The sequence below is a fragment of the Pelophylax lessonae genome (genome assembly GCF_965119305.1).
Source record: "Pelophylax lessonae genome assembly, chromosome: 1".
NCBI lineage: Eukaryota > Metazoa > Chordata > Amphibia > Anura > Ranidae > Pelophylax > Pelophylax lessonae.
The window spans coordinates 826888724-826915634 of record NC_138768.1 but is presented as its reverse complement, the minus strand read 5'-3'; the positions used below and the strand labels follow the sequence as shown (position 1 = coordinate 826915634).

Sequence of the window (26911 nt, the reverse complement as noted above, 5' to 3'; positions counted from 1 at the left end):
TCCATGTGCGATGATAAATCTTTCTGGAAGTCGCTTTCCTTGCTTCAACTAGAGTAGGAATAACTGAAGCTGACAAACCTTTGTCCTTCAGCACCTGGGTCTCAATAGCCAGGCCGTTAAAGCCAGCGATCGTAAAGCAGGATGGAAGATCGGTCCCTGAGACAGTAGATCCTCCCTGAGTGGAAGTCTCCACGGGACGTCCGCCACCAGTCTGACCATGTCGGCGTACCAAGCTCGACGAGGCCAGTCCGGCGCTACCAGGATTACTGGGATTCCTTCCTCCTCTATCCTGCGAAGTCTTGGCAGTAACGCGAGAGGAGGGAAGGCATATATTAGCTGGTATTGCCCCCACGGGGCGATCAGTGCGTCTGCGGTTTCTGCTAGAGGATCGCGGGAGCGAGCCACGAATCTCTGAACTTTCCTGTTGAATCGTGATGCCAACAGATCCACATCCGGGGTGCCCCACCGTAGGCACAACTGGTGGAAAACGTCTGGATGGAGGGACCATTCCCCCTGATCCAGGGTCTGACGGCTGAGATAATCTGCCTGCCAATTCTCCACCCCCGGAATGAACACCGCAGAGATTGCTGGAACAAATCGTTCCGCCCAGCGAAGAATGCAAGCCACTTCTTTGGCCGCTCGGACACTCTTGGTGCCCCCCTGGTGATTGACATAAGCCACGGCCGTGGCATTGTCCGACTGGATCCGAACCGGGCTGCCCTGGAGCTGCTCGGTCCAGTGAATCAGACAAAGTCTGATCGCTCTCAGTTCCAATACATTTATCGGTAACCTGGATTCTTCCGGGGACCAAAGTCCCTGGACAGATAACTGACCGAGAATTCCTCCCCATCCGGATAGACTGGCATCCGTGGTCACTATCGTCCAATATATTGGCAGAAATGACTTTCCCTGGCTGAGCATCGGAGACCGAAGCCACCAGACCAGAGACTCTCTGGTCTGTTTGCTCAATCGGATCTGATTGTCCAGGGATTCCGGATTCCGATTCCATCTGAGAAGAATCTCTTGCTGAAGAATTCGGGTATGGGACTGGGCAAATGGGACTGCTTCGAACGAAGCCACCATCAACCCCAGAACCCTCATGCAAGTCCGAAGGGAAGACCAGCTGTTGGACAGTAACAACTGGACTGCTGATTGAATCTTTCGGAGTTTCCCTACCGGAAGAAAAACTCTTGTCCTGACTGTGTCTAGAATTAGACCCAGATATTCGAGCCTCTGGGTGGGAACCAGAAATTACTTTTGCTGGTTCACCAGCCACCCGAATTCCTGTAAAGAAATCATAGTAATTTCTATGTTTTGTAGCAAGGTCTGAGGAGACTCTGCATGAAGCAGAAGATAGTCTAGGTAACCAAGGATCGATATACCTCTTTGGCGCAGAAGTGCCAACATTGGGGCCAACACCTTTGTGAAGACCCGCGGAGCCGTGGCGAGACCGAAAGGTAACGCCACAAACTGATAGTGGTTCTCTTCTACGGAAAAGCGTAGAAACCGCTGATGTCCTGCGAAAATGGGAATGTGAAGATAGGCGTCCTTGATGTCTATGGACGCTAGGACATCCCCTGGATGCAGGAAGGCTGCTACCGTGCGAATGGACTCCATTCTGAATCTTCTTATGTTGACGAAAGAATTGAGTGCTCTTAAGTCCAGAATTGGACGCACTTTGCCCTCTTTCCTGGGTATTGTAAACAGGTTTGAATAAAACCCTTGAAACCGTTCTGTCCAAGGAACGTGGACTACCACTCCTTGTTGTAGTAAATCTGTGACTGCTCTCCGCAGATCTTCTAAACGATCTGAGGATAGTCGGATATTGGAAGGGAAGAATCGCGCCGGTGGGAGAGATCGAAACTCGATCTTGTACCCTGACCTTATGACTTCGCAAACCCATTTGTCCGGGATTCTGGAAAGCCATGGATCCGGGAACCGGCGAAGACGTCCCCCCACCCCAGTTATGGGTGGGGGCGCACCTTCAGGCTTTGGATGGTTTATCTTCAGGTCTGGAGGGGGCGGGCTTTTGCTTGCCCGACCAACGACCCCTGACGCCTCCTGCAGGAGCTTTGGAGGACTTAGTTTTTTCACCCGCGGGACGAAAAAAACCTCTTGTGAGCAGAAAAAGAAGGCCCTCGTCTTTGACGAGTTCCTCTACCTTTAAAATTTTGCGGTAAAAAGGTGCTCTTTCCACCCATGAGATCTTTAATGATCTCATCTAAGTTGGCTCCAAATAGACGCTCTCCTGAAAAGGGGATATTAGCCAATGCTTTTTTGGAACCTTGGTCGGCTAACCAACCTTTTAGCCACAGTGTACGCCTGAGAACCACTGCTGAGACTGATGCTCGCGCCAATAATGGAGTGGCGTCTAACGCCGCATCACACACAAACTGTAACCCCTGTATCATTTGTTCCAACAAATCTGATACCGCCTGAGGGACCTCTTCTAAGTCCCGGCGTAACCACTTGGTCCATACAGTTACAGCCTGCGAAACCAGACCAATAGCTATTATAGGTCTGAAAGCTGATCCAATCAAGGAAAACATGGTGCGAGACATAGCTTCTATCTTGCGATCCACTGGATCTTTAAAAGACGGAGCGTCTTCTAAAGGAATAACCGTGGCTTTATTCAATCTAGCAATTGGTGAATCCACCACAGGTGGTTCTGTCCATTTCTTAATAAGGGTTTCCTCAAACGGATAACGCCTGTCAATGCGTTTAGAAATAGTAAAAGTGCGTTTTGGCAGACGCCATTCTTCTTCGATTGGATTGCCAAAACATTAGGGCAATGGAAAAACCTTCGCCACTTTGATGCGTTTTTTAGTCCCAAAAGGGATTTCAGTTTCAGCTATTTCCGATGGAATACCCTGTAACCTTAAGGTCTCTTGAACAGATACAATGAGTGCGTTTACCAACGCTTCCTCTCGGGCTATGGCGGATGCCGAAACATCCTCCTCACTGTCTGAAGAGACAGGACCCGAGACACCAATCCCAGATGAAGTACCTGCAACTGCAGAAATAGGCTCAGAGTCTGAATCCGAGGTTTCAGATAATAAGGGGTTAGGCGGGGGTCGCTTTCTTGCGCCCTGTCCCTGACAAGCCACTTCCACCCGGGACACAACAGTTTCCATAATAGCTGACAATGATTCAATTGTCAATGGGGTGCTGGAGGATCCCGCAGACCCCTCGAGGGGATCCGGAGGAGATACATGAGTGGCAGGGTCCATGTTAATACAGGACACCTTTGCCAGCAAAACAAAAAAACTTTTTTTTGTTTTTTGTGTGTCTCCCCCTAGCGCAATAGCGCCCCTCAGAGTACCTGCTTCTCGATCCCACAGAGAGAGAGAGGGACCCCCAAGGCTCACCAACCGATGCAGTGCAGTTTCCAACCAACTGCAGTCAGCGTCTGTCTTACACAGACTGGAAGGAGCTGTTTGCTTTTTCCCGGGTAGAAGGCGTGGCTCCGCCCCCTGTGTACGCCTTCCGGCGTTCCCAGCTCTCCACGAGGTAGCTGGGCTCACAAAACATGGCCGCCCCCATAGAAGAGACATAAGACTCCAAAAACATGGCGGCCGGCGTGACCTGAGGACATACATGCATTCGGTCTACGGCAAAATGGCGGCGGACCGCCGAAATCGTTTTCCCAGCACATCCACCTGCATCTCTGCTAAGAGGCGATATATGGATCTACAGAAGATACACTACACATAAGGTAGGATTATACCTCCTATGTCTGCTGTAATGTTACAGTCTGCTGGGTAGAGTGTTAGCTCTTAAACCAAGTCCACTTCCCACAAACACATGCTGTATTACAAGTGGGACTTGTAAGTATCAGATATATACTGACCATATATGGAGGGGCCCATAATACATACTGCCTCATAACGAGGAAAAAAGGGAACGTTTACTCACCATACCGAACCGACAGGCACCCCCTCTTCACAATACCCTCTCCACCGGGGTGGGGGTTTGTGGACCACTCCGGACGCCTCGACTCTCTGGTACCTGGCGTCCAAGCGAGACTTTTAACTCGCAAAGTCAGTCCCTTCACTGGGACTCCGTCGCGGCCGACCCAGCGCGGAGCTCTGGTCTGCACGCGCTCGTAGGCAGAAACCGGGGTGACCATTGGATCTCAACATCCAGCCCGTCGCCCGGCCCCGCATACTTACTTGAATATGTCGCGGCCGACCAAGCGCAATGCCATGGTCTGCGCGCGCTCGTAGGCCGGCTGGGGTGACCACAAGTGTCGCCCAGTCCGGCATTTTTTGCTTGAAGATCTCACAGGAAAAAACACTGGAGAAAACTACCTAAAAAATGTCTTTTTCTTAAAGAAAAAAAGTCTTGCCAGGACCAAAAGATCCCAGCAAGGAACTTAGGTCCTTACTCCTGACTAGACAGAAAAAAACTGATTCCCTGTAGCAGAGAGAGGGAGGATATACCCTCAGGGACTGCCCCTAAGGTGGAGCCAGAACGTTTTGTCTTTCTGCCTAGTCCTACTCCTGCGGAGACAACATAACCCAGCTCTTGAGAATCAAGAAGACTACGTCTGTCAATGAGCGATAGAGAAACAACTTTAGGCAATTAGGAAACCCTGGAATTCATCACTACCCTCTTTCTAATCAGAAAATGTTCCTTTCCTTTTCAGGAGAAGGCCATCAGACACACGCCGTGCTACACAAAACCCCACCACGCCGTGCTACACAAAACCCCACCACGCCGTGCTACACAAAACCCCACCACGTGGGTGAAATTAGAGATTAAAGCAGCTCTTCAGCCATTTTTTCAACTTTCTATCTATTAAATCTTCTGCCCTTGCTGTTTAACTTTGCATAGTAAAACATTTTTTTTCTGCCAGTAAATACCTTATACAGCTCATTTCCTCTTTCTGGTCTAGTAATTAGCCCTAGGCTAATGACATCATGCACATCATCTCTCTCTAGTGAGAGTTTGCCAGCAAGGGAGGAAGGGTGAGTCATAGGTGAGCCAATGGGAGATGCAAATCGGGAGGGGGCTGAAAGAGGATGGAGATAACAGGAGCAGCTCCTCCTTAATGTTTCTAAAGAGTTTCAAACAGCAGTTTCTGAAATACAGAGAGAACCAGATAGAGATCCCACAGAGTTAAAAGGGAATGGGGCTACATGGGAGAAATCCTATACAAATCTTAAGAGTGAGGCAAACATTCTCAAAGAGAACAGGGAAGAAAGAGGACTCTTGATTGTGCTTAGAACCAAAGGCTGGTGAAGACCCAGCTTCAGGAAGTAGAGGAATTGTCCTTGGGGTAAAAGTCAAAAAAAAAAAAAAAAAAAAAAAAAAAAAAAAAAACAACCTCCTTACACCATGCCTTCCATGTCCAATGATAGACCTTGTGGAAGGACGTGGACTTCAAAGCTTTTAGCATTGTAAGAATCATGTCTCGAAGCCCAAGTTCTGAGGGAAAGGGGCATCTTAAACAGCTATACAATTAAAGCTAGGGACAATAAAACAGGATGACAAACTGCTCCTTGGGACAGAAAAATCCTGATGATCTGACAGACGTTCTGTGGGCACTTCCCAAGAGTCTCACCAAGTCAGCATACTACATCTGCCTGGGCAAGTTGTGGAGCAAAAAGGATCACCAAAATACTCTCCCATCTTGATACATATGGATCCCTGTGCAGACAGAGGATACTTCAGAAGAAGAAAGAATTAAGGTTTACTCATCCCATGGAGCCACAAAAGCATCTAGAGCCGTTTACCTAGAGACAAACCTGTCATTTCACCTGGAGTCCAAGATGTACTCATCCAGCACCCCTCACCTGCAACAAAAGTCTTGGAACACCGTCGGTGAAGGGGCCACTCATGAACTACCAGCTGAGAAAATCTGCCTGCCAATTGTTTATGTCTGCAATTTGGTCTTCCAGAAGTGGACATTGAGGGAGTGGGATGATGAAATGGATAATACTTAAAGAGGGAGGGGACTCTGCAGTCTGTTCCTTAGGCTTTTTTCACTGTGAAAGATGGGTGCTCTTGCCCCAAGTAACATCTTTGAGAATGCCATCAAGAGTCGGTGTGAAAAGATGGCGTCAACTAAAGGCCATGCAGACATCTTTAGTCTAGCACCTTAGCCTTAAGCATATGTACTGATATGAGATAAGTGAGAAATAAAATGTAAAGTCACAGCCAGGACTGGGTGAAAGGACAGGATCCACCAGATCAGAGATTTCAAAAGGGCTTTCAACTGCTTAGAAAGTGAGAGCGATAACACCAAATTTAAACACACCTGCTCCCCATTCACACCTGAGACATTGGAACATTAATGAGTCACATGACACTAGGGAGGGGGGGGTGGCTAATTGGGCCCAACTTGGACATTTTCACTTAGGGGTGTACTCACTTTTGTTGCCAGCGGTTTAGACCTTAATGGCTGTGGGTTGAGTTATTTTGAGGAGTTTGAGGAGACCGTAAATTTACACTGTTAGTGCCGGTTCACAATGAAGCGGCACGACTTCGGGGGCAACCTGTGAAGTCGCGTGCACCGCGACTTCGGCACGACTTGCACGGACTTCATAAAATTAATGTCTATGCAAGTCGCTCCAGGTCGCCCCGAAGTAGTACAGGGCCCTTTTTCTAAGTCGGAGCGACTTGTGTCGCTCCTATTAGAACGGCTCCTGTAGCAGTCAATGGACCGCGACGGTGTGTGACTTGTTAGGCTGACCCAAGTCGCCTGACAAGTCGTGCTAGTGTGAATGGAGACCTATACAACCTGTACACTCACTACTTTGTACATTGTAGCAAAGTGTCATTTCTTCAGTGTTGTCAAATGAAAAGATAGAATAAAATATTTACAAAAATGTGAGGGGTGTACTCATTTTTGTGAGAGATACTGTAACTTCTCAACCCCCTTGCCCCACTCCCTTGACATTACACTGAATAGAAATAAAAAATTAATAAAGGCAAGCGTTAATTAGCAATGACAGACTGTCCAGTGACATGTTTCACCCAATTAGGGATTAGTCGCAGTGGTGGACATTACCGCAAATTAGCTGCAAAAGTGGAAATACAATATAAATATTAATGGACATGTGTCCAGTTGTCTTTTTAAATAGAACATAATTATTGTATATTACTACTGGTATACTTTAACACAAAACTGACAGAAGACTCTATATGGGTTAAAAATGAACCATTGGTTCATGGATGTCTATTTAAATAATGGTTTTGATTTCACCTCCCATTACTGGCTGGAATGCAATTTTTTTTTTTTTTTTTAAGCCTAGGTCCATTACACAAGTACAGCTATAGTAGAAGTCTGCAAGTCTTCAGGAAACAGGCAACACTGGCTTACCTTTAAATATTGCTGAATCATGGCCAGCTTGAGGCTCTTTGTGGTCTCTGAGTCATCAGGATCGTCCTTGATGCGTTTCCGGACCACATCCCGGGTAAAGACTCCCACGCTGTTTTGACTTTCTGCATTAACTGGTTTTCCGTACTGAAAGAACTCCTGAGTCAGGTTATAGACCTGAAGAGAGAAAAGATGGGAGTTCATTAATGACAATGTTATAGAAAAAATGGTAAAGACCAAAGGAAACTGCGCAAAGGAATAATTAGGTGATAGAGCTAAATAGCCACATAAAAACTGGTGAACGTAAAAACACAATAAATTAAGTTTTTGAGGAATTGCTTCCCCACTGTAAACTGCAAACAAAAAAGCTAAAAAGCTGTGACAATTTAAAAGGAGAGTATGATGCGCTCAACATGTGACATAAATCAATAAAGTGCTAGTGCAAATTTAAATATCAATATGGATATAAAGGAGTTTGAAAGTCTCTGAAGTTGCTTAATATCAATAAAAAGTCCAGACAAGCAGCGACAATAAATATGATAAAAGCATAGACTTGATAGGAGTGTAAAAGAGCCTCCACACTTCACCCAGTGTTCTTACAAGGTACTTCTTACCAGAAGTATATGACCCCTTGATTATAGGGGGTCACATAGGCATATTGATCCAATAAATAAACAATCCTCAGCTCCAGATTCCCTCAATCCCAGGGTTTGCATTCAAACCAAATACAGGATCTCAATATGGACATGTGTAAAAGCAAAAAAGGCTCTCATGGTGCAGTACGTCAAACATTCAGCTTTTAATGCAGTATTTGTAGCTGCTGACTAAAGTTCCTCTTTAAATCTGTTGAGGGCAGGTTAGTCTTCCTCCCAAAACATATCAGCCAAACAGGCTGTATATCGTTTTCAATGAGTTGGCTAACAAACTAATTGGAAGGAGCAGCAGTAAGTGCCGGTTCAAACCGTAGCAATGTCTGACATCGCATGCGATTTGCACCGCACTGCTGTACAAATCACATGCAATGTCTGTGTGATGCAGATTCAGCCATACAGATTGTATGGTTGAATATGCATCGCATTCGGACCAAACTCATGCAGGACCCTTTTTTGGTCAAATCAGAATTGGATCAGATGGGTGTTCACACCCATCCAATCGGATTCCTGTTTGAATATGGGACCTGATCTGGGGGTGTCATTCACTTTGTATTGACACCCCCCAGTGATTTGCATATGGCAGTATGAACTGGGAGTCGGTTGCCATGCGGGAACCCGCAGTGGATTTGCAGGGTTCCTGCGTCGCACCAATGTGAACCGGGCCTAAAGCACAACCAAGGTCTTGCATTGCAAAGCAGGAAGCACGGCCTGTGCATGTAATAAGCAAAATAACTTCCACATGTACATACACTCACCAGCCCCTTTATTAGTTATACCTGTTCAATTGCTTGGTAACACAAATTGCTAATCAGCCAATCACATGCCAGCAACTCAATGCATTTAGGCATCTAGACAACTTGCTGAAGTTCAAACGGAGCATCAGAATGGGGAAGAAAGTGGATTTAAAGGGACTTTGAATGTGGCATGGTTGTTGGTGCCAGACTGGTCTGCGTATTTCAAAAACTGATCTACTGGGATATTCAAACCCATCTCTTGGGTTTACAGAGAATAGTTACATAGTTAGTGAGGTTGAAAAAAGACACCAGTCCATCCAGTTCTAGCTATGATGTGTGTGCGTGTGTGTGTGTTTGCTGTTAACCGTACATTGTGTACCCCCGTATGTTGTGGTCTTGAAGGTGCCCATCTAATAGTTTTTTTGAAACTATCAATGCTCCCTGCTGATACGACTGTTTGCGGAAGACAATTCCACATCCTTAATACTCTGACAGTGAAGAACCCCCTGCGTATTTTAAGGTTAAACCGCCTTTCCTCTAGTTTTAGTGAGTGGCCACGTGTCTTATTGCATTTCCCTTCTCTCAATAGGATATAATGGTCCGAAAAAGAGAAAATATCCAGTGAGCGGCAGCTGTGTGGAGGAAAAAGGCCTTGTTGATGTCAGAGGAGACTGGGCAGAGATGATAGAAAGGCAACAGTAACTCAAGTAACTATTCGTTACAACTAAGATTTGCAGAATACCATCTCTAAATGCACAACGCATTGAACCTTCCTTGAAGCAGATGGGCTAGAGCAGTGGAAAAACCACACCGGGTGCCACTCCTGTCACCTAAGAACAGGAAACTGGCTACAATTCACACAGGCTCACCAAAATTGGACAATAGAAGATAGAAAAAAAAAAAAAACGTTGCCTGGTCTGAGTAGTCTTGATTTTAGCTGCAACATTTAGATGGTAGGCTCAGAATTTGGCGTAAACATGGAAACATGGATCCATCCTGCCTTGTATGAACGATTCAGGCTGGTGGTGTAATGGTGTGGGGGGATATTTTCTTGGCACACTTTGGGCCACTTGGTTCCAACTGAGTATTGCTTAAACACCACGGCCTACCTGAGTATTGTTGCTGACCATGTCCATCCCTTTATGACTACAGCGTCCCCATCATGTACACATCATGTATCAGTGTACCCATCATGATGACTCCTTCCAGCAGGATAATGCACCATGTCACAAAGCTCCAATCTCACCACTGGTTTCTAGAACATGACAATGAGGTCACTGTACTCCAATGGCCTCCACACTCATCACATCTCAATCCAATAGAGCCCCTTCGGGTTGAGGTGGAACGTCAGATTGGCATCATGGATGTGCAGCCCACAATTTTGCAGCAACCGCGTGATGCCATCATCTCAATAAGGACCAAAATCTGAGGAATGTTTCCAACACCTTGTTGAATCTATGCCACGAAGAATTAGGCAGTTGTAAAAGCAAAAGGTCAAACCCGGTAATAGCAAGGTGTACCTAATAAAGTGGCGAGTGAGTGTATATTTTAAAGTACTATTAAACACATTAAAGAGATAAACTTGATGTGGTTTAACTCCTTTTTTAAAGTAAAAAGGAGAGAAGAGAAAAAAAAACAGTTCAGATAAGATGATGAATGAGTAAATCTATATGGAAAACTGTGGTTGGGAATTTGTGAAATCTTAGCAAGGCTGGTGAAAGAGTGGCTCCGCTTCCACCTCGCTACCCTCAGGGCTGATCTGTTAGGTGAACAGAAAAGTACATTTGTCGAACATGTGAGCTCAGGCCAGCCAAGTACAGTGAGCCATCTCTCCACTGAAATCATTCCGCAGCAAGAACAGGAGGAATCTCACTTGTGTGCATGAATTATTTTTACGGCAAGCAAGGTCGAAATGAGAAAAACGTAAAAAAAAATAAAAAAGGAGAAGGATACAACAGGATCAGATGCTAAAAAGGTATATAGAACATTTCTACATTTTATGTCCAGATATAAAGTATAGTAACCTACCAACAAGCATCTTCACTGTCTTGACTATAGGTGCAAGGTCAAATCTAATGGTTGCTAGACGTGGCTGCCTTTGGCCTTGGTGCTTTTGCTTTTAGCTTCTGAATATTTTCAGCACCAGCGATATCAGCACATGAATACTCAGCAATGCTTGCTAGATCACAGCCAAAAAGATTAGAACTTACTATTAACCTCAACACAATTCCTAAATCTAACCTCTAAAAATCTGAAACTAACCCTTACAGCAGGCTCATCAGATCGGGATCTAGATATTCATCCCCAATCTTGATCTTTGCCCTCAATGCTAAAAGGATGCTTTAGCCAGAGTCAGAAGATTGTTCCTAGCTAGAAGTCATCACTGTCAGTGGTCCCCAAATTGCAGCCCTTTGGGGGCAGCCCTTGGGGCACATTTCTCACAATGATAATTCCTCCACCTGACACCAGGGATGGTGGACAATAGCTACCTCTGAAGCAACCAGGGCAAAAACTTCTCCCACTGACAACAATGGGGTACAATTTCTCCTACAGACACCAAATAAGGCAAATTTCCTCCTACTAACAATGGGCACAGCTGTGGCAAACCATTCATACAGGGAGACATGTCCTGTGAGAGCTCTGCTATTGATCTAACATGACCACTAAAACCCCGGCACCTGCACACCCGCCTATGTCAGATCTTGCCTGCTTCTCCAGAGACATCTCCACACCATACCAGACGTCAGGTATGACCAAGTAAAACTAATGTCGAAAAATGCTGCATTTTAAGACCACTTCTAGGAGCTAGGAGGCAGTGAACAAGCTTGCATGCTTCACCCACACTCCCATTAAAAAATAAATACATAAAATAAAAAAAAAGGCACAGGCAAGCAAGCTCACCTAGATTCCGCTTTGATCAACCTGACAGTCTCCCTGTAGATACATTTCTTAATAAGGGGAAACAAGCTTCAGAGGAGGAAGAGATTGACCTTGAACGCCCTTCTGCCACAGCCCCACATGAACCCACTTCTTGGACAGAAGTTTTACATTTGGTATCAAATGGGGCACAGTTCAGCCCACTGACACCACGCACGGCCGCCATTCCTCAACAACCACCAATGGGCCACCATTACTCCCACTGACACAAGAGATGGGGCATTATACCCCCTCTTGCTTACCACCAATGTTTTTTTTTTTTTTTTTTTTGTTTTTTTTAACTACCACTGATATGGATTGGATACAGCCTCTAACAATGGAAAATTTTCCAAGATGTCCCCTTGAAAAGGTTTATTAAACAATCAACTTCTGTTGAGCAAGGGGATCCCACACATTTCATTGGCATGAGGAAATTGAGTTGCTGGCACAACTAGCCGTTTGCTGACCACCCAGTGTGTGCCACTGGCGGCATCGCTCCCACTGATTAGACACAGCGGAAGCCGATTAGCAGGTACAGGGGACTCGATTTCCACTGGCACCTGCTGATCGTCGGTATACAGGCTGAACACTTATCTGCCTATGTAAACAAGGCAAGATTGCCATTCTGTCAGTACAGAAGGCAGTGATCCTTGCAGGAACACCGATCCATGCCTTCTACTAGTAAAAGTAAAAGCACCTCCCCCACTACACTGCAACACCAGCTAGGCACACATTTACCCTTTGACTGCCCATGTTAACCTTCCCAGCCAGTGTCAATAGTACAGTGACAGTATATATTTTTAGCAATGATCACTGTATTAGTGTCCTGGTCCCCAAAAAGTGTCAGGTATCCTTTTGTCCTCTGCAATATTGCAGTCACGCTATAAGTCAGTTATCACCGCCATTACTAGTACAAGAAATACAAATAAAATAAAAATTCCATAAATTTATACCATAGTTTGAATATGCTATAACCTTTGCGCAAACCAATTAATAGACACTGAATAGGATTTTTTTTTTTTACCAACAATATGTAGCAAAACATACATTGGCCTAAATTGATGGAAGAAATTTGATTTTTACATTTTTTTTTTTTTTTTTTTACTGGATAGGTTTTGAAGCAGAAAAAGTAAAAAATTGTTTTTTTTTTCTAAAATGGTCGGTCGTTTTTGGTTTATAGCTTAAAAAATAAAAGATGCAGAGGTGATCAAATACACCCAAAAGAAAGCTCTATTTGAGGGGGAAAAAAAAAAAAAAAGGACATACATATTTGGGTACAGCATTGCATGACCGTGCAACTGTCAGTGCCGTTCGCATAAAAATGGCCTGGTCAGGAAGAAGGGGGGGGGATGCACTAAATCTTCCGGAGGTGAAGTGGCTAGATCAGCCAGGTAAAAAACAATCGGTTATGGTGATTTTTTTATCATAGAGCTACACTTCAATGACAGATTCTGTGTGTTAAAAAACAAGGCACTTACCGATTAATAGATACCTTTTAGAAGACTTTTCCTAAAAACACTACAAGCTGCTCACACATTAATCTCCTGACTTGTAGTCGGTTACATCCTTGTCTATAAAGTAATTTACCGTGACTCGTGCCCTGAATATCAATGGGTGACCTGTGCCCGCTGTGCGTATGCATACTAATTGTAAATCATCTCCTCTGCTGTAACAAGGGGACTTTGAGGGCTCATTAATCACTGGGACCACATTAGTAATAAATTATGGCCTACACAGAGCCTCATATTATATATTACAATTATCCAAACTGGAAAATCCCAAGGGGGGGGGTCAGGGGAACACCAGTTTTACGCTAAAAAGGCCAACACATGAACCTAAATGCACACAACTGCAACTTGGTAGTCCAAGATAAGTTTTAAGTAATACCTAAAAGTTGTTACAAAGCCTAAATATTTTTTACCTTAACCACTTGCCGACAGTCCTATAGCAGTTTTACTACTACAGGGCAGCAGCTGTGCACCAAATCCCGTGTATACACACATACATAAATATATGTGTGTATATATATTTATTAGGGACCGACTAATTATTGGTTTGGCCAACATTCACTTTTTTTGAAAGTATCGGTATCGGCCACAAACTTGGCCGATATGAACGATATTTTCTTAAGGCAGGGCCTATCGGGCTGCCTCTGAAGGGGAAGGGGGGGGGGGGGGGTAATGGAGGGTAGAGTGCCGCCTGATTACACAGAGCAGGACGCTTCTGTTTATCTGGCGCTGTCATACAAAGTCCTGCCTCCTGGACCGGCTCCTACCTATGATAGACAGCACACTGGTGACGTTTATCACAGGAGCCAGTCCAGGAGGCGGACTTCACACACCCGCCTGCAGGGGGCACATGTGCACCGATTCTGCTATGACTATTTACAGCGGAGGCCGACCTGCGGGTGTCGGGCACTCAATGTCCGCCAAAAGCAGCCAATCATCGGGCAGAGACTCAGAAGGGAGCTCTGCCTATAAACAAGGCAGCGTTCCATTCTGACATTTTATTGGGGGGGAAATGGGAGGATGGATGGATTATGTGTTCCCGTTTTGACTCAAATCTATAAGCAGCACACATAGTAAAAACACAAAGTCACTGGCTAGACACACTTAACCCTTTGATCGCCCTAGAGGTTTAACCCCCTTCCCAGCCAGTGTCATTAGTACAGTGACAACACATGTGCATATTTTTAGCACTGATCACTATATTAGACGGACGGACCTGCTGACGGAGGCAGTAAGGAAGTAGGGACGGGTACCTGTCAAAAAACAGGTACCCCCCTCCCCTCTGAAAAGGTGCCAAATGTGGCAAAGGAATTGTGTGGAATTCTCTTCAAGGTAAAAAATGTTTAGGCATCAGTATTGCCCCCTAGCCACCCCTTGTACTTACACGAGCCCTTTTTTGAACCAGCGTTGTGCCCATCTGCAGCTCTTCCCTTCCCACATTTCCAGGTCTCACTGGCTTTGCTGGGGCACCAAAAGCCATTTGCTCCCACTGCCATCAATTCGAGCCAGCAACGAGAGAGCAGAGCCCGAGTCTTGCTGTCTATCGATGCAGATAGCGTGGCTTGGGAGCGAGCCCCCATGGATGCCCACATAGAAAGCAGCTTTCTAGGGGGCACTAGCCAGAGGAGTAGCCAGGAGCGCCAGTGGGGGACTCGAGGAGGTTCATAACAGGAGCCGTGTGGTCACTGTCCGCTTCTCTCCTGATTTAAGCTACAAACACCTCTTCCCATCTATATTATACAGGGAGAAGGTGTCCTGCTGTTACAGACACTAGATTTCTGGCAGAATCTACATGTACAGAAAATGTACTTAGCTTGAAAAGGAGAACAAAATGCAGCCACCACACATGGATTGTAAGTAGCAATTTTATTCTTGGGTTTAGATGCCCTATAAATTGGGTTGTTAGCTTCTTCTCTGCTCTTATTTCCTGTGGGGGCCAAAGGGAGGGAGAAGGTCTACTTAAAAGGCAACTATGGAGAAGCCACCACAGACGAGTCATTCTGACGTCACCCTTCCTATAGAATGTGAGTCATGGATGGCTGTTATCACTTCGGTTTCCAAAGCCTTGTACATGCTTTTTTTTTCTTGTTTAACACAGCAGGCCTTGGTTGGACTGGCTGCAGTACAAAGAAGCAAAATGTAGGCCGGTTTCTCTTAAACCATCCAATGCCACCCAACATTTGGCCAGTGTGTACTAGGCTTTAGCCTAGGGGTATGGAATTAACCAATTCAGCTCTTTGGGCATACTATGTACATCCAAAGAGGGAACCATTAATCACAAGCTGATGGCTGCAGTGATAGGGCTCTATTAGACTCTGAGTGTTTCCATAAAAAAAAAAAAAAAAAAAAAAAAAAAGAAAAATACCCGTCACCTGCCCAATACGATCACAGAGATTAACCCCTTGTGATAGCAAACAAGTAAAAAAAATGTAAAAATAAAATTATAAAACATTTTAAAATAAATTGCCAAAAAAAACCCATAGCCCCGCACACCTGTGCAAACGCAAACCCGAGCCCAGGGTGTGCAGATGCAATTAAATTGCTGTCACACCATACGTGTGACATCACCCCGAACATCAAAGTGAACAATTCCACAAAAGCTACTAGTTAACGCTAAACAGATGAGCTGTAAAAGGCTTTTAAAAGCATCACCTATGGGGATTTTTGGGCACCATCCCAGGCACATGCAATTTTAAGACCTGGAATGTTTGGTATCCATTTACTCAATGCAACCTCATCTTTTATATTTTAGCCAAAAATGGGTATTATGAGCTGTAGTTTTTCAGATTAAAAAAAAAAAATATATATATTATATATAAATAAATAAAACAAAAATTTGCACCTATCACCTTTGTATTCTACAGGGCCCCCGCTTTCAGAAAATATAGAATGTTCTGAGGGTTTAATATTATTGCCAAAAAATAAAAGTTTACATGTATACGAAAAATAGAAACAAATTGCTCTGAAGCTGAACTGGTTGAGATTCACAAGGGTCCAGTCAGTAAAATGTTCTTCCAGCAGGGGACAGAGTCTTGTATTTGTGCTATGACCCCAATCTTCAATATCACAGTCCCTGCCCACCTGTACATTGCCGCCCCCCCCCCTTCTTTTAGATCACAGCCATTTCCCCCTTTACACCAGTGTGCCCCATTTTTACATTGAAGACCCCTCTCCTTTTACATCACAGTTCTCTTTTTTATATAACAGACCCCCCACCCTTTTACATCCCAGCCCCCCTTTGCATCAAAGTCTCCCATTTACATCACAGTCCCCCTTTACAGAACATGGCCTCCTTTCCTTCACATTGGGCCCTCAGCCCCTACCTCACATCAGTGCCCTCTGCTACCATTTCACATCATAGCCCCCTTCTTTACATGAGTTCCCTTCATATAACAGCCTTCACCTTGCATCACAGCCCCACACCCTTTCTTGTACCCCAGTCCCCTTCACAGCCCCACTTTCCTTGCATGCTAGTGCCTTTTACAGCCCCTCACTCTTTCTTGCATCCAAGTCCCCTTTACAGCCCCCCGTTTCTTGTATCTCAGACCTTTTCACAGCCCCCCTTTCTTGTATACCAATCTCTTTACAAAAATGGTTTAGGTCCCCATATTACATAGGCAGGTTTAATAGGAGACTATATAGTCTCTGTACAGTGAAATTGTATGGCCAGTAAGTCTTCCTTTTCATTTTCCTTCAAAACCAAGCTGTCCAATAAAAGTGAGAGATAGAGAGTTGAGGAGACAAACAATTTACCACTGAGAGGGGTGCTTACAATGGTCCGATTTTACGTATTACCTTTAACAAAAATGTTATCCAAATGTTTTAGTCCATGCAACATGCCATAGCTCCTCCACAGATAGAGGAGCCTTCCAATTGACACATGATCTGATCTCTGAAGAGTGATTCACATTTCGGATCCGACAGGCGGTGGAGGCGGCATATCACCGCTTTAAGGGCCAGTTCACACCACATGCAGTCCAGTGCGTTTTTTTTCTCCCGCATCAAAAAGGCATGGATAGTTCAAACCAGTGCAGTCCGTTCCAAAAAAAAAAAAAAAAAAAAATGCACTGGACTGCATCGAAAAAAACATGCATGCAGAAAAACACCCAGAACACATCAGGACTGCGTTTCTATGGTGTGAACTGGCCCGAACGCCTTGAAAGCCGCATTGGAGAACCGCAACAGAGTGCACTGCCAGCATTTAGGTGCTGGCAGAGTTGCCCCATTAACTTTTATAAAAAATGTATTTTTATTATGTTTTAGCAAGAAAGAACAAGAAAAAATTAATGTTTTTATTCCTTCAGCTGCCCAAATAATGGGGTCTGGGATGGTAAGAAATTGAGAGATGGGGGGGTTCATTCACAATGGGGAGGCCAGCAAGAAGGAATCGGAGGCGGGTTGAATGCAGTCTTGAATGCAGTCCCATGCCTTGAGTGTGGCTCTCCTAGTGGCCGTCAGGGGAAACTGGGCCTCTATGTAATCGAAGGTGCAGGCTTTCATAGGAGCCAAAAATTGCTGCCTCCAACACTGTGGCGCAGTCCCTGTCACCCCCAAGGAGCCTCCTATGCGTGAAAACCCCATGCCCAGCCAAAAAGTATTTAAAATAGGTCAGGAAGTGCTAAACCCTCTTGCCCTCAAGGTTCCTGCAGGGCCTCAAGTCCAATGTGGCCCCATGGACTTAAATGGATCACGCATAGTGGCAAAGTGACAGAGGGAATAATACACAATGCCACAGCTGTGAAGCAAAGCCCGGCCACGACTTCTGCAGCTAAAACGGGAGCAGTTGGAGGGTTGTAAAATTGATTTGGGGTTTTACCACCCCGACTACTAGTGTCAACGAGCACAGGAATGGTTTACTGGCCGGATCAAATAAACAAATAAAATCAATTTTTGCTTTTGGGTTCAGAAATGCCTGGGGGGGGGGGGGGAGAGAATATTAAAAATTAGAAATAAAAAGCCACACTCAACTCCTTGTTTACTGCCCCCCCCCCCCCCATTGCATGTGAAAACTAGGCCTTAAGCCATGTTCCAATGTTTACACCTATGCAAAAGGGATGCCTTTGTCTCCACAGGATGCACAGTTGTCCCAATTTTCCAGCCCCATGGGTGAGGATGTGTGCCCTCAAAAAAAGTGTGCATTCAGGGACATACCCAAACGGCTGTGACATTGGGACCAACGGCTGTGTCCATGCAGCCACAGGCATCCCAACAGACATGAATAGGACTGCACGGAACACCTGTGCATTCTGAGCATGAAAAAATGGCCCTTCACACAGACGTACACATAGCTACACCTGTCTGAACGAGGCCTTTACTATCCTGGTAAAAGTGGAAGTCAAGGCAAAGAAAAAAAGCGAGCTCCTCAAGTCCAGTTCTGCTCTTTGAGGATTGAGTGTGGTCAGCTCTGCCCAGCTGTCTTTTGCTCAGATCTATACAACATAAAAAAGGCGAAGAGAGAAGAACTGGGAGGGCTAAATAAATAGAGATAACACAGGAAGTTGCACAGCTCTGAATTTCAGACAAGATCAACAAGATGCCTTTTTTGCAGATACAACAATTCGCTTCCAACGGTTCTGTGTAGCAAAAAGAGATCAGATCAAAGAGAGCAAATAAGAGAAGTTTGTGGTTAGAGTTGCATGCACCTTAACCACTTGCCCTCCGGAAGATTTACCCCCCTTCATGACCAGACCATTTTATTTTGCAGTATGGCACTGCTTTACTTTAACTGACACTTTCATGGTCATGCAACACTATAAAATAAAATAAAAAGAAACACACACACACACACACATTTTACTATCTGCAATAAAACACATCCAATAAAAAACAAAAACAAAGTCAACTCCTATCTTGACCATGCTCCGCCACAACCTGGAAACTAAAATGCCCCCCCAAAATCCTGTGCACATGCATATTTTCTGAGTGAAGGAACTTGCATAAGGTTTGGCACTAACCGGAACTAGGGATAAGTTCCTCAGGAACCAGAAAGGCATTGGGGGTAGACGAGGTTGTCCTATGTCAGCATTGGAAGTTCAGGCTCTTGCTGGGCAGTCTCCAGCAGTAGGTAAGGGCAGTAAGGGAGCATGCTAAATGTAAAAGCAGGCATTATATGGAGCCTAGCTCTGAAGAAGGGGGTGTACCCCTGAAACATGTCAGCTCTGCAGCCTTTGATGTGAACGGCATATGTGTGTCTGCACTGCACAGCATTGCATGGTTCTTTGGCTAATTGACACTTGCTACTTTGGGAGTACCCATTTTAATATTTAAATAAATGCCTTTTCGGTAATACACTAGGTGCATGCGCCTCCCTTTGTTTTTGTAGTGCCAATTCAGATTACTCCGTCTGAGGAGGGCTGCATCTGCCCAGTCTTGGAATTGCCGTTGTCCTTTCTGCTTTTCCCCACAGAAGACCTCTTAGCGCCTGAAGAGACTGCCAAATTTTGTGAATCATACGGGGCCTGTTGCACAACAGCCAGGTAACGGATTTCCTTGTATACCATACATGTTCACTTAAACCACTTCAATACTGGGCACTTTTACCCCCTTCCTACCCAGACCATTTTTCAGCTTTCAGCGCTGTCACACGTTGAATGCCAATTCTGCAGTCATGCAACACTGTACCCATATGACATTTTTTTTTTTTTTTTTTTTGAGACCGAGCTCCTTTAGTAGTATTTAAATCACCACTGGGTTATTTTTTGCTAAACTAAGAAAAAAAAAAAAAAAAAAAAAAAGTTTAGTTATAACATTTTTCAAACTAGTCATTTTTCATCAATGATGTGGCTGCACTGGTAATCAGTGCCCTGATTATGAATGAAAACAATGTCCTGGCAGGCTTGCTGGTAAAGGCTCTCCTTTCCTCCCACAGATACAGCATAGGAGAAAAGGAATGCCAATAATAGGCAAGACTGTTTACATGTGATCAGCTGTGATTAGACACAGCTGATCACATGGTAAAGGGATGTTGTGATTGGCCCTTTACCCCAATCTGTGATCAGTTGTGTCCAAAGGAGTAAAGCAGAGGGCGGGGTTCTGGGAGGACAGCTGATGCCCTCGGAGAACTGGGACCAAAAGCAAGGTAGGCAAATGGTTAAACAATTCTGGGACATTCTGGGACTAGTGACCTAGTAAATGTTTTGCCTCACAATCACCGAGTTTAAAAATTAAAGCTTCATACAAATAATGAGAATATCAGACAAATGATCGTTCTTTTTTCCATGCTAGTCTCAAACATGAAGAGGTTACAAAAGTTACAAAAATGATCATACAGAATACAACAACTTTGGAAGTGATGTAATGTATCCTTTTGTTTCCATGCATACGTGGTCCTGGGCACTCAATTTTTTTTAGACTAATACTGTGCTGATTAAAACGAAAATCGTTTGTTCAGATATTGTACGAAATTTTTTTCGTGCTTGTCCCTTCAGATAATTTTACACGAACTGTTGTGATTGGCCAACGATCAGATTAGCACACAATTGCTTCGCAAGCAGTGTTTTTTGTCAGATTTTCTCATTGTATGTACTAGGCATAACTCAACAGCCATTCTAACCATCAGCTCTACAACTCACTTCGTTATAAAGATCACTGAATTCTTCAACCAAATCTTTCGGGATCCTCTGGCCACTGCCGGTGAGGTAGTGAGCCACTCCATTCTTGGAGTAAAGGCTGATACGACCAACACTTCTCTCTCCATCAGTGGTTTCCTCCAACAAGCCATTGTCTTCTGCTAGATGATAGATGGGGTTGCCATTTGACCCATGGATCCAAGTAGCTCCCAGTTCAAATGTAGCGTGGTCTACCAAAAAAATAAAAAAAAATAGGAAAATGAATATTGAAATGTGACCCAAACTACCTACAGGGACCATAAAATAATTGCACCATTACAAAAAAGGTCACCATAGACAATTTCTGAGAGTGATAATTAAAATACTTCCTGAGCTCTTGTTCTATGCCTCTTGCATGTTGAATACATTCAAAGGAGTGGAATATTAGGAATAAGGTAGAGACACTCACCAAGTTTTAGACTTTGTACTCTGCCTCCTATCCGATCAGATGCCTCAAGGATGGTGACATTCGTAAATCCTCTGTCAAGGAGATATTTTGCAGCAGACAGGCCCGCAAGCCCCGCACCAATAATTACTATTCGCGGTTGTCGGTTTCTCCGTGGGCCACTACTAAGAGGATCATCAGTGCTGTCTGAAGATATTTCACAACTTTGCATGCCGTCCAAGCTCTTTTTTTAGTTGACCTGGTGGCGAAACAACATTGGAAAAAAAAAAAAAAAAAAAAATCAAAAAGAGTCTTGATCCTGGGGGTTTCAAAAACATTGTTACATACTGTAAAAGATGATTTCTTATAGGTCATAATTTCCAGGAGATTTCATTAATAAATGGAAACTTTTTAAATGAATCAAACTTCTCAAATGATCAAAGAGTAATGGAGACTGATCATCAGATGCCAGCACGTTATGTGGACAGTAGAGTAAGCAAGCTTCTAAAGAACAGTAAAATTGCATGTAATATTCTGGGCATATGTCCAAAACCTTAAGGACTAACCTAACTAGCCAACACGCTTACACTAAGACTTAAGTGCATCGCTAACTAGGTTATTTATAGTGCACCAACATAAAAAAAAAAAAAAAAAAAAAAAAAAAAAAAAGTGCTTTCAAAGAATGATTGCATGGACTGTCAGAGCTCCTTGGTGGTTGAAGGCCACCACTATTGAATGAGCTGTGAATGACATCATAAGATATAACCGATGCATACAGTAACATTTATTCAGCAAAGGGGAAACAGTTAAAGCATAGATATGGTTAATAAAACCATTATGGCTATGGTTAATAAAAGCAGAGAATCTCATCAGTTATATACTTTAGTAGCATATACATATTGAAGCTACACACCAGGTTACAATTCTAATCTACAAGAGATGCAGAATACACATACTGTACAGTAAGTGACAAATACATCTCTACTTATAAGGGAACACCATGTAGACAGGCTATGACAGATAGGTCATCTCCAATAGTACCTTACCACAAGAAATGATCAGATTATGATCAGTCTATTAGGTTTTGTATCTAGAACAGGACACCATCCACAATACCTAAAATCCCCTGGACACAATACGTTATTACACGTTATACATAAAAAAAAAAAAAAAAAAAAAAAAATCCTACCTCAAACTTTGGATGGCTCAACAACTGGTCCAGATCACATAAAAATTATAAACCCAACACATTTCACTTCAATATGACCCAACCACTGGACCCAATCCTATGCAATATATTTTACACGTGAAATACTACATTCCAACGTGGAAAAAAGACCAACAGGACATGCTCATTAAGGGTGGCGTGTGTGCGTTTCACTGTTGGTTGAGCCAGATTAACTATACGTAACCACCATGCATGCTGTATTACATTCTATACTTTGAACATTATACAGTCAACATGACCAAAAACACTGGTCGAGATCACAAAAGAATGTTATTACACTATACGTTCACTCCAACATGACCCAGCCATAGACAATTTTTATTATACGCTTTACATTGAATACTACACCCAGACACAACAAGCAACCTTTGGGCATGATCAGAATCCAATTCTATTACATTCTATATTTTGAACACTGCGCCCCAACATGACTAACTACTAGACATGACCCCCACCATAGTCTGACTTACTGGACATGGTTTTAATATACACAGTCTAGATTTAGTGCAATATTGCTCCCACATAAACTACCAGACATAAGCATAATAAAAATTGATTAAACTCAACACACAGTACACAACAACCCTGCAACATAGTCAGACTACTGTACTTCGTCTTTTTACTTTTACAGTTTATACATAGAACACTACATCTCCAACATGACCAACCACTGGACGTGATCATAGTACAATTCTACTACAGTATTCGTAGAGCTCTACATCTCCAACATGACCAACCACTGGATGTGATCATAGTACAATTCTACTACAATATTCATAGAGCTCTACATCTCCAACATGACCAACCACTGGACATGGTAATACAATTCTATTACAGTCAATATAGAAGACTACACCTCCAAAATGACAAACTACTGGGTGTGATCATAACCCGATTCTATTTCAGTCTATATGAAGAGCACTATACCTCCAACATGACGGACTACTGAACATAACCATAGTACAATTCTATTACGCTCTATACAAAATTACACCTCATGACCGATCACTGGACATGATTATAACACAATTCTATTACAGTCTATACATAGAGCACTTCACTGCCAACATGGCTGACCACTGGACACAACCATAATACAATTCTATTACAGTTTATTTGTAGGGCACTATACTACCAACATGACCGACCACTGGACATCACCATAATACAATTCTATTACACTCTATACATCATAGAGCATTACATCTCCAACATGACTGACCACTGGACATTACCGTAATACAATTCTATTACAGTTTATTTGTAGGGCACTATACTTTCAACATGACTGAAGACTGGACATCACCATAATACAATTCTATTACACTCTATACATAGAGCACTACATCTCCAACATGACTGACCAATGGAAATGATCATACTACAATGCCATTACACTATACATAGAGCACTACACCTCCACCTCTAACACATACACACAAAGGATGCAACTTGGGCTTGAAGTGCTTTAAAATGCAGCACTCATCCCTTCCATGGTCAATAGACTCAATCAAATCCTATTTTCTGGTAAGAAGTTGTATATTAGCAGCTTTAGAATTTAAAATGAGAAAGCTTGCCAGAACTCTTTCCACAAAATCATGGTTTCCCGCAACAGTTTACTTTGTTATCAGAGACTGTAAAAAGCTGCATAAAACTGCCGGTGCTCCAGAAATAAACACAGCCTACTTGGAAGAGGATGTCAAGTACAGCGACGGGAAGAAGAAAGGAGCAGGCACAGCGTTTCACAGAAGCAAAAACAAATTAATTTTGTTGTGAAAGGAGTCTTCGTGCTCTTGTTCTACATACAGAGACACAAAGGCTCTTATTAACCCACCCCGACGGCCTCCTATAATCAGAGGGCTTAGGAAGCAGAAAGACTTGGCACGATTCGGATGAAGTAGCGAGGAAGGGGGGGGGGGGTGTTCTCCGAATCCTGGAGATGGAGATGTGTGTACTTGCACTGCAATAATGGGGCGCACACAACGCGGAAAACGGGCTAAACACTGCAGTAACAGATTTTCTGAGAACAGGCTGTGCTATGATAAAGAGGGCTGGATTCAAAGCTTTACATACCTGACCACCACCGAAGTGCAGAGACCTTCCCTGCAACTCATAGTGTGGTTGTACCAGAATGATGCTGCATGCATCACCCAGGTAACTTGTTTTTTAGAGCCAGTCGGCTCCCTTGTAAGAACTGATATGGCTAACTAGCCGCTCGGCTGTTATTACAACCAGTGGGAGTGGACGACATTTCCCCCCCCCCCCCCCCAGAGGAGACCTGAGCACACAGAATCGGCTTTGATGGGGGGTCTTGGATATGGTAACCTAGAAGCAGCGTCAGAACATAACTTCCAGTTTACTCTGGAACTAATAGCGCCAGTTTTCAAAAATCAAAAGCATTAAAGAAAAAATGCTGATCTTAGTGTTTGGAGTGCTTTCAAGTGCAGAGGAGGGGTTTGGGGTCTTATAGACCCCAGATCCCTCCATAAAGCGTACCTGTCACTGCCTATTGCTATCACAAGGGAGGTATATATTCCTTGTGACAGCAATAAAAGTGATGGGGAAAAAATAAATAAAAAAAATTAAGGCGCCCCATCCCTCCATGCTCGCACGCAGAAGCGAACACATTACGCAAGTCTGGCCCACATATTTAAACTTTGTTCAAACCACACTTGAAGTATCGCCGCAATTGCTAGAGCAATAATTTTGGCACAGAACCTCCTTGAACTCTAAGTGCCGGTTCACACTACGTCGCTCCGACTTCGGGGGCCACCTGTGAAGTCGAGTGCAGCGCGACTTGCACGGACTTCATAAAATGAATGTCTTTGCAAGTCGCCTCCAGGTCGCCTCAAAGTAGTACAGGACCCTTTTTCTAAGTCGGAGAGACTTGTGTCGCTCCTATTAGAACGGCTCCTGTACTACTCAATGGGAGCGTGACGGACCGCTACTTGTCAGGCTGACAAGTCAGACTAGTGTGAATGCGGTCTAAAACAGGTAACCTGTAAAATTTTTTAAAAAGTGTCTCCTATGGAGATTTTTTAAGTACTATAGTTTGTTGCCATTCCACGAGCATGCGCAATTTTAAAGCATGACATGTTGGGTATATTTATTCGGTGTAACCTCTTTCACAAAAAAAAAATAAAAAATTGGGCTAACTTTACGTTGTAAATGATTTTATTGAAAACGTAGACACTTACATTAAAATACTTGAAAATCCTCCTCTCACTGTGTATCGCTGTATCAGGAAGTCCGGACTTCCATCCGTAAATTTACAAATTTACTACACTATGGAGGATCTTGTTTACCATTGAGGGGCGAATACCAACTCAGAAGAAAAGGGATAAAGTGGAGCCATTAGACTGGGTTGTGGAAGGATCCCAGAGGGCATACTGCGGGAGCAGAGGCATTCTAATACTGGAGGCCGATTCCCCCTGTAGGGGGTCCAAGATCTGGTAAGTGAGTTACCAGAAGGGGGCCACAGAATCAATCACTGGGGTCCAGTCACAACCAAAGTGAATTCCACGGCAGCACCTTAATGATCTGCATGGCACCTTGATTATTCAAGAATCACATTGCACCTTGCCATTGATGAACTTACACCACAGTGTGAACTACAAAAATCACCCCCACAGCAGGGGTTTTTAACTTTTTTTTTTTTTATATACATTTTTTCGTATTTAAATTTTTGGGAATTGCGCACAGTCCAGTGCATTTATTTTTGATTATTGCACACAGCACAGTGCACTATTATAGCAGCACAACAGTCACTTTAATATTGTTTATTTGCACTTTTTGTATTGCTTAAAATCGCATTAACTGCACTTTTCTGATTTTTAAAGGAATACTTTAGCACCTATGTATGAATTGTTTTATGGTACATTTAGTGGTACCAAGTGTATGTTGTGCTAACTAATTGGCATAGCCCAGGCAGAGCCACCAGCCTAACCAGCATTACCTAAACACAATCAGAACCCCACTTACAAGCGGGGATTCATGGTGAGGGCAGCAAGCCTAAACATTTATTCACATCATTGAATTTTTGATGTACACACTACCCCCAGTTACCTATACCAAGGCAGCGCCAACACTCACTTGCACACTTCACCCTATTTTACAAAGTGGGGTACACACTAGTAGAAAATCTGCCGAAAATTCCGGCCAGAGGTAAAAATCGTACGATTTTCGGCTAGTGTGTACACAACTTTCAGCAGCCGATGCCAACATTTTCAACGAAAAAAAAAATAACCGGAGGGACAAACACCAAAATTTGTATCGTTCGTCCCCAGCACGAACAATTTTTGTTTAATGTGTAAGCAGTACGTCGCAAAAAAAAAAAAAAAACACAGATACGAAAGACTGCACATGATCTGAAGTTGCTGACGAACCGGAAGTCTAGAAACAAACGTCCCAAAAAAAATTATTATATTATATATATATATATATATATATATATATATATATATATATATATATATATATATATATATTAGTGCTGCAACGACGCAGTCGACTACGAAAAATCATTGACATGCGTGAAAGGCGTCGACGCGTCAACA

General features: G+C 43.6%; 1 protein-coding gene across 1 annotated transcript in view; it reads right to left on the bottom strand.

The window, feature by feature from the left end:
- Positions 1–26911, bottom strand: part of SMOX (spermine oxidase) — an 83683-nt gene that overhangs the window by 29322 nt on the left and 27450 nt on the right. The window contains exons 2-4 of the mRNA XM_082244194.1: positions 21152–21386; positions 20707–20933; positions 7328–7501 (exon numbers count right to left, since the gene is read on the bottom strand). Of these exons, the coding sequence (XP_082100320.1) occupies positions 7328–7501; positions 20707–20933; positions 21152–21359 (609 nt within the window). The 5' untranslated portion in view covers positions 21360–21386. The remainder of the gene's footprint in view (positions 1–7327; positions 7502–20706; positions 20934–21151; positions 21387–26911) is intronic.